Genomic DNA, 12,564 nt, shown 5'->3' on the forward strand with positions numbered 1-12,564 from the left:
TGAAGAACACATATAGGCATGTGTGTTCATCTAGTCTGCAGAGGTAGGTGTACAGCATCACTGAAATTAAATAGTGTTTCTGTTGAACTTATTTTATTGATTGCAAAAATTGTGTATAATTTACAAAGATGATACAGGCTCTACAGTACATTAAATATGAAAATATTTTCAAAAGGAAGGTAGATAAGTCATTTTATCACAATTCATACTGTCAATAAAAAAAATTGGCTCATTGATGCAACACCTGTCATTTGCTGTGGTGGTGGCACGTAAATGCCGATAATGATCAGGGGAGACTGGAAGCTTAAGAGTTCCTGCTTCTCAGCCATGGTTTAAAAATAAAGACATCTGTGATGTGGGACAACATTCATTCAACAGCTTTTACAAGCATCCCCAGAGAGTTGAGCCTGAATTTGCTTCTACACAATCATAGATCCACTTCCAATTCAGCCTACCAGGAATAAGAAACCTTTGCTGTCTTGTCCTTTATCAATCCCAATATATTTTTTCAGAATTTCAAATTCACAAACACAATACTACATAAGCACATTTGTTTCCAGGTAAAAAAAAATAATTACAGCAAATGATGAGCTCCCATTTCTAAAGAAACGTGTGCCATTTTCAGAGTAAACATGACTCAAAAGCTGTACAACATAAAAAAAAAAAAAAGAGACTGAGATGACAGTAGCTCTAACGTAACTGTGTTGACTCCTGCGGTCTCAGGCACAAGACACAGAGGCAATGAGAAGATTATCCAACAAAAATGCTGATACAGTATGAACTCTATATCTACATTACCTGATAAAAAAAAAAAAGTCACTCAACAAATATTCCAGTTTTCAGACCAAATGCGCACTCATACATGCTTGCACTAAAAGCAAACAAAAGCTATATAATAAAAAATGAAAAGTGCAGTTTTATATATCATGTGTGGCCCAGTGTAATGAAACCAGCTAATAGCTACTCTATGCTGCTCATTGGCAGAATGATTGAAAACTAAGGCACTATCATGGTCCCCACACAGCCGGAACTGTACAAGTCCAACAGTCATCTCCTCTGATCTTCTGTATACCTCTTTGATTCAGTCACCGTGGTGCAGGCACACCTGCAAAACAAAACCAAACAACACGCAGAAAAAATGAAGAAAAAAAACAAACTAGAAAATACAAATTTCAACAAATATCTGCCTCTCAAAATCTCCATAGACAGTGAGTTGTGGGCTGCATTAGTGCGACTAGTTTGACCATTCCCCCGTCTGTTCTCCATCAGTTCACACCTGTCACTATGTCTGCCAGAGCATTAGTACCAGCAGCAGACTCTCAGTGGTCCAGGCTGTTACCCAGCTTTTGCCCCTCCTGCAGAGCAGCCATGGCCAGCCTCAAGTGCTCCTTTAGACTCTGGATCTCTCGCTCGCTCCGGCCCTTCATCCCACTCAGCTCCTCGTGGATCTCTGTATATCGTTCACAGGCCAGCCGTTTCTCCTGCGGATCGAAGAGCGGTAAACAGGCTTAAGTTCCTCATCTACCACTACACCAGCCAGCTCTTGGACATCACATCCACTATGAAAAGACATGTATACCTTCTGTATAAACACCATATATTTGTGTTTTTTAGATTACATTATTCATATAGTATAACATGCCATGGGAGCAGCACCAAATAAGAAAGGCAGGGAAGGTACAGAACCATGCAAACAACAAAGTATCCTTGCATTGCCGGACTTTGCTGAAATTTGTTTTCTGTATAGAAATCACTGGATGAGGATGCCCAGTGCACAAAGACGCAGGGTTTCCCCAGCCTATCCAACGCTATAGATTTATCCCAGTTTTTAACTAACGTTGTCTTCATTGTTTGGTTGTCCTCAACATAAGCCAAACAAAATCTTGGAAATGTGCTGCGCTGCATTATCTGAAGGCTTCCGGGCTATAAGACAGTTAACAAAGACCTTGTTCAAGGATGTGAGGATTAACATTCCATGTTATTGATCTAATAGTGTAGGGTTCACAGAAGCAGACCAACACACACACACACACACACACACACACACACACACACACACACACACACACACACACACACACACACACACACACACACACACACACACACACAGTACCGTGCTAAGAAACTGCAGTTCGTTCCTCAGACAGCTGATCTCCTTGTGTAAGTACTCTATCTCGTTGTCTTTCACCCTGAGAAGAACCTGGGAGAAAAACAACAAAACAACATAGTGTGGTTGTCACTCGCTGCCAAAAAGAAAGAAAGAAGAAAAAAAACAAGACAAACAAAACATCATTTTATTACCCTAAACCCTCATAATTATCACTGGAGTCCACAACAAAAGGCACAGTTATTGTGTTCTGGCTGATTTATGATAAACAAAGTGGGCGTTCTCTGTCATTTATATAGTACATGAATTGGGCTTTTGGCCAGTTACTGTTTATCGTGACATTCCCTTTGTATTCTGAAAACTACCACACCAGTTTGAATACCAGAAAGACGATAATGAACTGCTCCAATTTTGTTTTCAGGTTTTGCTTTGGGTGACATGTCAGCAAGGGGGGGCTTATTTCTGAGACTGATGCTCCTCTTGAAGTCCCAATTTTAAGTGTCTCCCTGATTAAGTGTCCTTGAGCAAAACTGTATAACTTACGTGGATGGTGCAGCACTTTCAACGGGCATTCCTGAACATTTGCGCCAACGCTTACTGTGACAGAAACACTGCAAGTCACGTTTTACATGTCTACATGATGCAACTGAGAGGTTGGGAAGTTTCTTACGAGATTTCTTAACCTGCTCTTGTGAATTTTGTTGTTGTAATAACAGCACTGAACAGTTACAGTTGAAAGATAGTGAAGGATAAAAAGTCTAATAATAGCCTTCAGCAGTCAGTGGAATATTCTGATTAATATTGTACTTGTAGTGGAAAATATATTTTAATCTAAATCACTAAAGAGTAATCTAAATGCAGCAACAACACATTTTCCTCCATGCAGATTAGATTTATACAGCAGAATTGAAATGATCACCCAGTCAGAAAGCAGGCTGCATGTAGGTATCAGATTTGACCAACGTTACTGTTATTGTTGACTTTTGTTGCAAACATTTCAACATTTTAAAATCCTAGTTTCAAAATTTTAACTTTTAACGCAGTGGGTGATATTTTCACACCTGTGCACATCTGATGGGTGTCGCCGTCAGTTCAGGAGGTTACAAAACACTGGCAGACACATGGTCCACTTTGAGTTTGGAGCACAGAATAAGAGTAAGAGCTGTTACCTGTAGTTCACAGGGTGTCCCGTCTCTGTTGTGCTCTGAGCCCTGATCTGTGATGGTAGATCGCATACGACTGATCTCCTCCGTAAAACGGGCCTTTAGGTCCTGCAGAGACAAATTTTATTTGATTTACGTCAGCAGCCAGACTACAGACGCCACACTTCATTTTTTACTGTACCAATATAGAACCGCAGCATGTCATGAGTAAGTTTTTATAATCTGCTGATAACGGACCTGGTTCTCCTTCCTCAGCTGCTCCATATCTCTCTCCTTGCGGCTGATCTCCCTCTCTCTCTCAGCGTTGTTCTGCTCAGCTCGGTTTAGCTCCAGACACTTCTGAGAGTAGCGCTCAGACAGTCCAGCCAGCTCTCTCTGCAAGCCTTGACTTTCTGTCCTGCAGGAACAGACAGACAACACACAAAACTGTGTTCATGTCGGGTCCTTAGTGAACAAAACTGCACAAAGAAGAAGAAACAATTGCAGCGCTGAAAGTTCAAATTATATAGTATTATTATATAGTATTGACTACATTTAATAACAGCAACATACTGAGAAAAACTATGAGGGTGTTTTTTTTTTTTTTCCCATTTTCATGAGGCAAGTATTTCCTACTGTGGTTTTAAAACATCTTTACTGCTCATGACCAATACCCACAAAAAAAAAAGGAAGAGCATGCAAACAGCGAAAAAACGCAGAGTAGGCAACACAGATAAGCCCTAAAATGCAGGTTCCAGTAGCAGCCACTGAGACAGCGTTGTGTCAAAGGCCTTGTGAAGCTTACAAAGGAAAACTAATCCATGACCAAATTCTTCTACATTCCTTAAGTGCCTGACAGGACCCAGTGGCCGCAGTGGTAATGGCCTTGCTTAGACAAGGAACCCTGGATTGTTGTGGAGTCTGCAAATTCTACCTTTTTGTTTCAAAGAAAGCCCTTCTGTGGCCGACTAGCCCCCACTTAAAAGCACAAGAGAGCCATTCACATAAGAGACGAATGCTGGCCTGCAGACTGAAACTGAGGGACGGGCTACAATCAAGAATTCATTTTCAAGGCGATATGGACGAAAGGCTTACACAAGACAGGGGTGCTGAAACAAAGTGGAAAAGTTTAAGCAGTTTAATGCGCTTGTATTTCTGCATGCATGTAAACAACGTGTTTTGACCACTGGTGTCAGTAATGTTAAGGATTCTGTGTCATGCTGACAGACATTAAGAGTGGCTGATTGTGTTGCTTGAAAGTTTCCTGTGAACCCAAAGTATCCGGGTGGCCAGTGGACATCTCTACTACACCGGCACAAACTGATTTTAAAAGTTACTTACTGTTGTTGGGCTCGTAAAGTCTGTGAATCCAGCACCCCACTGCTGAGCCTTTTGACTCTCTCCAGCTCCTCTTTGTGTTTCTTCTTCAAAGCCTCCATTACTGAAACACAAACACAACAGCGTGACACAACTTCTACACGACCTCCTGGTGGCTGACAACAGCACATCATGGAAGCGAAGGGACACTCGGGGGGGGGGGGGGGGGGGTAAAAGAAATCAAGACCAGCTGAGAAAAGTTCTACAGAGGAGTATAAAAGAGCTGGTGCTCATACATTTTTTGCTAATTTCTCATAGTTTGACAAGAAAAATGACCCAAGGGAAAGATACCACTTCATTCCTAATCTCCTTAAAGTTAAACAGTGAACTCTCTTTGACCTTTTGACTAATTTCCTTTATCATATGACCCTCTCAATGTAGCGGCTCAGTCAAAATTACATTTAGTACCGTCATAGTTTTGCGTATTTCAATAGTGAAACGAAAGTTGCCTTCAGAGTTGTATAATTGCACCATCATTTTGGTCTTGATATTCTTTTCTGCTGACCTGTTGCGGTGTCCTGGGTCTCCTCCAGCAGCAGCCTGTCCCTCTCGCTCTCTAGCTCCTTGATCTGGCGGTCGTGCTGCCTCTGGAGCTCCTCCAGCGCCTGTCGATGAGCACGTTCCATGGCTCCCAGGCTGCGGCTGCAGGGGGCCTCAGGGCCACAGCCACCCCTTCCTCCCCCTACTCCTCCTCCTCCCTGTAGTTGCTCCAGCTGCTGCCTCAGTGACGCCACCTGAGGAAAGACAGAGACGGAGGTAAAGTCCACTGAGCGACAGGGGCGGGGGACAGCCTATCAACGTGTGATTAGCATGTTTACATGAGATGGCACACACGCTGGTGTTGGCAGTGAAAGACATGAGCAGTTATAAGGATTATATATGAAGAACAGGAACTGTGAGGTGCGACTCTGTATTTAACAGTAATACTCACTAAGTTGTAAACAGAATAAACTAAATGAACATTTTAGCCAAATATAATCTGTTGCCAACACGTGATCTACCCATGATCACTGGCAGAACCACTGTGCGCCAGCTTGAGCCGGTGTTTTCCTAATGGACAGACTCATAATGCCAACGCTCCGGGCATTGTGCATTGTGCACCCCGGTTGTTGGTGCTCAAAGTTCAAAATTTTTGAACTTTAACCCCAACGCTGCTGACCTTTCAAAGCCTGATTAGATTCAAGCTGAAGAAGAAGCTTAAACACAAAGGAAGCATTCGACTTTCGTTGCATTGTAATAATGACTTGTGTGATGAAATGTCAGAGTTCCGCAGAGCTCTGGCCTTGTGGTGCAGCTGTTTGTGTATCATGCGTAGACAGCCTTAGTGTCAAGAGACTGCAAACAGGTTCAAACCAAAGATTCACATCACATCACATCACAACACACAGAGACAGAGCAGACAGGAGTTTCAGCGGTATTTCACTATCTGTATTCTTCTCAGGCCAATCATCAACTTTTACTTTTAATTTTCCAGCATATTTTAGATAGGAAACACTGCTGAAGGGCAGAGGCAAGTCAGAAAATGAGTGACTCATGTGTTAACAGGCAGAAACAGGAAATGTTTACTTCATCAGGACAGATGAAGAGTTAATTTGCATTTTATTTAAATTTGCAAATTGGAAAATCATCTCCACGCACTACCTCCCTCTGCAGCGCCTCATTGGCTGACTGGCTGGATGACCGTGATCCCATTGGCGGTAAGGAGCTCATCTCCTTTAACGGCATGCGCTCAAACTCAGCCCACTTTTTCTCGATTTCATCCTCCGGGCGCAGCCTTTGGTTCGATCCCACGCCAGTGCCCTTCCTGGACAGCACAGCCTCCCATTGGCTGCTTGTGTTCCTCTCCTCCTGCCACTGGCTGTGCTCCCTCCCCTGCCCCTCCCCTGCTTCTCTCTGACTGGCTGGGAGAGGGCTGGACGAGGCTGGAACCGGGGACAGCTCGACGTAGTCAAACCTACGCTGAGCAGGAGGGGCGGGGGTCGGAACATCCGACTGAGCGTCGCCATGACGCGATGAAGGGCGACGGGATGACAGCAGAAAGCGAGAATGGGAGTTCTCCTTGTCACTGCTGCTGTCAGGTAATCTAGAGAAGATTAGAGATAAATAACTATAAAGGTGTGATTTCTTCTTCTGCTATCTGATAACCTCAATTATTAAAGTAAATCAACAGCATACAAAGCCTCAACATGAACACTGAAGGCACAGCTGGCGGTGAGTCATTATGAAAACAGAACCTACATTGATACTCTGAGCAATTAATGAAACTTTGATTCGTCACTGCAAAGTTGCTGGTGCATGTGAGTAACAGAGCGTCTTATCTGACTGTATTTAGCTAAGGCTGAGCTGCTGAAAGAGTGGAACGAGCAGCTCAAGAATGCTGAGGCAGCCAAACTTAAAACTGTAAACTTGTAGAATGAAGCATAAAACCTCTTTAGGCGCCTCTTAGGGCAGGAAGCCATTACAATTCATCAACCGATTCTTTTTTTTTTTTTTTTAAATAGATCAATTCTTAATTTTTAATTTCAGGAATAGTGACAAATGCCCCTCACAAGCTACCTAAGCCACAGTGATGTTTCAAAATGCCTCAGTGGGCAATGTGAGGGGAGCTACTTTGGGTTTAAAAACATCTCTTTACTTCCGTTACAGATACTTTTTGCAGGTGCCAAATTTGACCCACTTTTGACTAAAATCACAATGTAAGAAAATGTAGATATCAAGATCAAACTAGGTATCTGCAGATAATCAATACTAAAAACTTGATTGGTATTATGCTGACGTTAACTGTAAGAGCAGGAGAGGTCACAACTGACTGCCCTGTAACTTAAGTGTAGAAGGTCTGAAAAAATTATATCTTTCATAATGTTAGGCTGAGCAAAATCTGAAAAGCATCCAACTTTAAAGTCGAACTTTTAGGCGAAAGATGCTTTTAACCCCTGATTACCTACTCTCCTTAAGTTACTTATATTTATATTTGAGCTTTTATATTCAACAATTCAATTGTCAATTACTGCGTGAGGTCTGGAGAGCTGCTGGGCCGGATACACTTCTTTAAAACTTCTATCCAATTCCGCCTGATCCCAGCTGTCATGGCAGACAGTGTGAACGCAGCCTCCCGTGTCTGAAAAACAAAAGAGAAAACAGGTTAAGGAGACACAGAGATGTGACAGAACTGGGATGAGATGGAAATGATGAAGGAAAAACTGAAAGAGAGAGAGAGAGATAAAGAGAAAAAGGTGAAAGAGACACTGACAGAGATGTGAGTCATGATAACGGAATAATAAAAAGCAGCAGAAATGGAGAGCGGGTGTGGTTAACGGCGATAAGGAGGACAAGAAGGGGTGAATATAAATCAGTCTCATACACAGTCTATGAGAGAGACTCACCTGTATCTGAAAGCCATAGTTCTTCTCCACATCAAACTCAGACACCTTCACACAGGATTTTAGGTCAATCTCCCCGTCCAAGTCATCTTTCTACACAGAAAACACAGGAACACGTTCACAAACTACACAGAAACAGAGTTCAGTGCTCTTACACTTTGTTACTAATGTGCTCATCCAAGCTTGTTTTTAATGAATAACATCATTAGGATTTATTACAAAAATGCCAAAAATTAAAAAACATACCTCCTCTGCACTTGAGTCTCTGTAGTACTTCAGTCCAGCATCAGTCAAAACAAACCAATGCTTCTTCCACTAAAGAAACAGATGTCAATTAACCCAAGGCTGAAAACCATACAATGACAAACAAACAAACAAACAAACAAACAGGGCACTATTTCCACTTGATTCTCAGAGTAAGCCTGGTCTGAAAGAGCAACAACCACATCACAGTGACACATGAAGGCCCCATGTTAAGCAGCTGAACCACAGTACGTGACGTGTGAAGTTCATTCACTCAAGCGTGCCATTCAAAGAGAGGAGACACCTGTTGTGCCTCAAGCCACCAAGCTATTACTGCGATAACGAGGATAATCTGCCGCTATCCCCTTACACCCCAACCTTTCTCATTAAGAGCGGGGGGCGGAGGGCAGAGGGTGGTGAAGATGGAGGGAGAGGAAGATGTGACTTCTGAGCACTGAGTACGACATTCAGCTTTGCAGTACCTTACCTCTCCACTCTCGCCCAGTTTGGACATCCATCCCTTCTTGAAGTTCAGGAGGTCAGGCTGTGAGGCAAAGAGAGTACAGTCTCATGTTCAATGACCTTCATCTGAATGTTTGACAGAAATGTTTCAAACACAAAACTTGAAGGAGGGAACTCTGCTGTCTGTGTAAGTCATGTATCAGTAGAGCCCTTTATTACAAGCGAGCCTCAAAGCATTTCAGAGATAAAAGAACCAGAGAAAGTGAACAGGAACAGGGAAGAAAGAAAGAAAAAAATGCAACTAGATGTAACCAATCAAAAAGCAACAGGACAAAGAACATTACAAGAGCTATCAAAGGGTGGGGCATACTCAATATAATTATATCTCTATACATGAAATTAGCAGCAACCACACCACCACCACAGGTTTATTCTATCATTGTACATGAGGACAACAGCCACAAAGGACATAAACCAGTTTCTATTGTGGAGAAACGTGCTTTTCTTAAAATGCATCCTGAAACTGGTAGAGTCGGTACTGGTACATTTAGATCACTAAATTATCTATTGCTTTAATTCAGTTTTAGCACTTGATATTTAACGTGATGATGATAATATTGGATGTATCGCGATCATGATTGAAAAAAAAAAAAGCCCTGTGTTTTTGATATAACATCTCAACAACAGAATGTTTACGTAACAGGGGGCTGCCCTGTTGCACTGCAGAATAGAAGTGCAACAGGGCAGATAAATGAAAAAAAAAGGCAATGATTGCACAGAAAGACACATATGAGGTGTGAAAAATGACAGGAAACAACGAGTGTGCCTGTAAAGGAGGAGGACACAAAATATCTGACGACAACAGACAGACAGACAAAATCAGCAGCACATCCTCAGTGATGGGAGGATCTGGAAACTCATTTGACATTTGCAGTGGGAACATTAAGTGTCTACATTCACTTTTCACTCATAACTCAACACTGTGAAATATTTTACATGCTCCAGCCGTGTGGTGGTAGAAGATACATTGAACTCCTCTACAATATTTCGGGCCCGCTTTTGCTTTTGACACGATGACAGAAAGAGGGAAACGTGTGCTAGGTACCTCAAGACGTGGTGATCCCTGATTAAGATTAGGCAACTTTTTCCAACGTACATTCCTCACCTCGCTTATCTCTCTTTCACTAGCATGTACATTCCTCACTTTTAAATCTCTCTCTGCATCCGTCATCTCATCTCCCGCTGGAGTCTCTTTTTACTCTCTACTGCAGCTACTTATCGTTCATTTTATTCCCTTGCTGCATCATTTTGTTCTGCTCCCTCTCTGTTTGTACTCTATTATAGTTTCTCTTTTTGTACTGTCATCTCTAACCAGCCCTGTTCTGTATTTATACTCCCTTCTTGGCTTCAGTTGTGCTCTTGTAAACCACAGTACCACCCAGTTTTTCTCTGCATAAGCCAGTTCATCTATGCTACAGATCTTCTTTAATCTAACACATTTTAAGGTCTGGTGACTGCCAATAGACCGTGTAAGGGGATTAAAGGAGTTAGCAACACCATGTCAAGAAGATACCGGTGTATTACTACATTTGATAAGACTTATGTTCCATTTAACTGTTAGGAAATTATATGTTATATGTATATTATATTATTGTTGCATCCACACACACATACACAAATCATAATCACTAATCACTAACTAATGGCTGGATCAGCAGGTGCCGGCTATAAATACAATAGAAACTTGTTTCAGAGGCTGACAGCCGCATCTTATAAAATGAAAGAGATGAAGAGGATTAATCACTGGTGATCCGTCTCTTTTCTTTCCTCACCTGAAGCTGTGTGTGCGTGTGTGTGTGTATGAGGGTGAAGCTATGATGTGTCAAACCTCATCATAAATTAATGTTATCTAGTCAGTACATGCCCATAAGCAAGGTCAGCGAGCAGCCACAGGAGGACGCAGAAAATAAGGGCAGCATCTGTTATGAATAAGCCTAATGGTACAGTGCCTCTCCTTGTTATGGGCCCTCAGATCAGTGACCTTGCTCGAAAGGTCAGAGACAGAAGGAAGAGGGTCAAACACTGGAGACAGTTGTTTGAGACAACGTCCACTCTCTCAATAGATTACCTCTAGAGGAGCATCTCAAGCGATACATGTACACACTCATTGGTCCTGGATTACAATGGTTTAGAGAGACAATACTTCTAGGTTATTTTACAACAGACATTTGCATGGTTTTCTTGGCCGTGTCTGTGTGCAAACAGGGGGACGTGTGTCGCAGCTGGCTGTAAAAACGAACACATACAGTCCAAGCTGCTGGCTAATGACACTTCCTGGTACTGTAAACAACACCGGGCAAACAGATGAAACTTCACCACACCTGGGAAGCAGCATGGGTGCGTTAGACTTGTCACAGGAATAGGAATGTACAGTGTTTAACTTCCCTTGGTACGTGGGCGCACAATAACGATATTTCTGCTTTAAACTAACGGTAAATTGGAGGCGTTGAAGCCCACTTGGGGTTTACGTGCACACTCCTCGAATCTGGGTGTGATTAGCTATGTGACCTACATTAGCATTTCTTAAAAAACAAAACATTTAAGCCAAAGTGAGACACTTCAACGTCTAACGTTAGCGCCTGGGCCAGAGTTCATTTAATATATGGAAATGTATGTGATGTGTATATTCAGGAAGGGAGTGACAGGAAAAACAAAACTGCTTTCAAGGTGCAACTTACCGTCATGATAACAGGATCCGGACAGGGTAAAATAAACACAGACGAAAAGTACCGTTAGCTCACGCAAATATAGTCCTTCCTGCTCTCACGCGCACTACTCGGCTCAGCTAAACCTCTCGAGCAAAAACCTCACTTTCCCGCAGGACACTGGCGTGACTCGGACTGAGAGAAACCCCCGCCATTCATACCCACGTTAACTTAATCAAGCGAACCGCCAACGTCCGTGGCAGATCCTCTATCCAGCCTTAAGGGGAAAGTACATTCATCCGACTGAACGTGGACAAAGTGTCGGCGTTTAAAAGTAATAATTTCACAACTTTCTGACAAGTCGTGGGTAGCGAACGCCACACTTCTGACTCGGCCGTGTCTTCGCTCGTTGCTCTCTCCGCCCTGTCTGCCACTTCCTGGGCGGATCCGCGAAGATCGTTTGAGAAAACAAGCCGACCCTTCCTAACCGCACGGTGCTGGCTCTGACACCGGCGTCTGGGGACCTCCGGGGGCTGAGGGGGGATCCAGTGGGGTCCCCAGCAACACGAGGAAGGATATCACGATTCATTTCACCCACAACAGGCTATCATACGACAAAAACGTTTAAAAATGACTGCTCAATCTGAGGTCCCACTCCCTCCCTCTCCTCGGGACCAAACCTCTCTGAAAATCTTGGGGGTCCCCTCACATGGAGAGGCTTGATAATCCCCAACTTTCCAAACATACATAACTAATTTACTTTCTATATTTTCCTGACTGAAAATATTGGGCTTGCAAACAAAGTGCCCGCCCCCCCCCCCTGCAAAATCCTTTCTTGGTAGCTATTGGTTTCAGTTCAGGAATTTCAACACATGCCCCAGCAGACCACAATTGACAAAGCTCAGTCAGTCTTATGAAATGCCTGTAGGGTGTAGGTGAAGTCTATAGACACACAACAACCAGCCGTTAAAAAAGAATTTAAAAGAGTCGGAGATGCTGGAGTGCCAAGTACATAAAAACTTTACAATTATAGACAGTATCTGTGCGAACAGTGGACAAGCTGCCAGTATGTCTAGTAAATATATAACCCAAAGATAGCGTGTATTTAAGTAGGCTGAACTGCAATAAACTTGTGTTGAACCATG

The 12,564-nt window shown here is 42.9% G+C and overlaps 1 protein-coding gene across 1 annotated transcript; it reads right to left on the minus strand.

Annotated features, from left to right (window-relative positions):
• Positions 1-87: 87 nt before the first annotated feature.
• On the minus strand, positions 88-11,820 carry triobpb (TRIO and F-actin binding protein b). Its single transcript, XM_070923404.1, has 13 exons — positions 11,453-11,820; positions 8,740-8,796; positions 8,256-8,324; positions 8,013-8,102; positions 7,638-7,747; positions 6,271-6,712; positions 5,135-5,363; positions 4,594-4,693; positions 3,511-3,670; positions 3,280-3,381; positions 2,117-2,203; positions 1,277-1,481; positions 88-1,105 (listed from the first exon to the last, which is right to left on the minus strand). Exons 1-12 carry the CDS (start codon positions 11,456-11,458, stop codon positions 1,320-1,322), a joined length of 1,614 nt encoding a protein of 537 aa, XP_070779505.1. The 5' UTR covers positions 11,459-11,820; the 3' UTR covers positions 88-1,105; positions 1,277-1,319.
• Positions 11,821-12,564: the final 744 nt, after the last annotated feature.

This window comes from Enoplosus armatus, chromosome 17 (assembly GCF_043641665.1).
Source record: "Enoplosus armatus isolate fEnoArm2 chromosome 17, fEnoArm2.hap1, whole genome shotgun sequence".
In the NCBI taxonomy this organism is placed as follows: domain Eukaryota; kingdom Metazoa; phylum Chordata; class Actinopteri; order Centrarchiformes; family Enoplosidae; genus Enoplosus; species Enoplosus armatus.

Bases quoted from the DNA above. Each gene is read 5' to 3' on its own strand.
- triobpb (XM_070923404.1), bottom strand. The intron at 6,713-7,637 runs GTAATTGACAAT...AATCTTCTCTAG, and splicing joins AGCTCTCCAGACCTCACGCA to ATTACCTGACAGCAGCAGTG. The intron at 5,364-6,270 runs GTAGTGCGTGGA...GTCTTTCCTCAG, and splicing joins ATGAGGCGCTGCAGAGGGAG to GTGGCGTCACTGAGGCAGCA.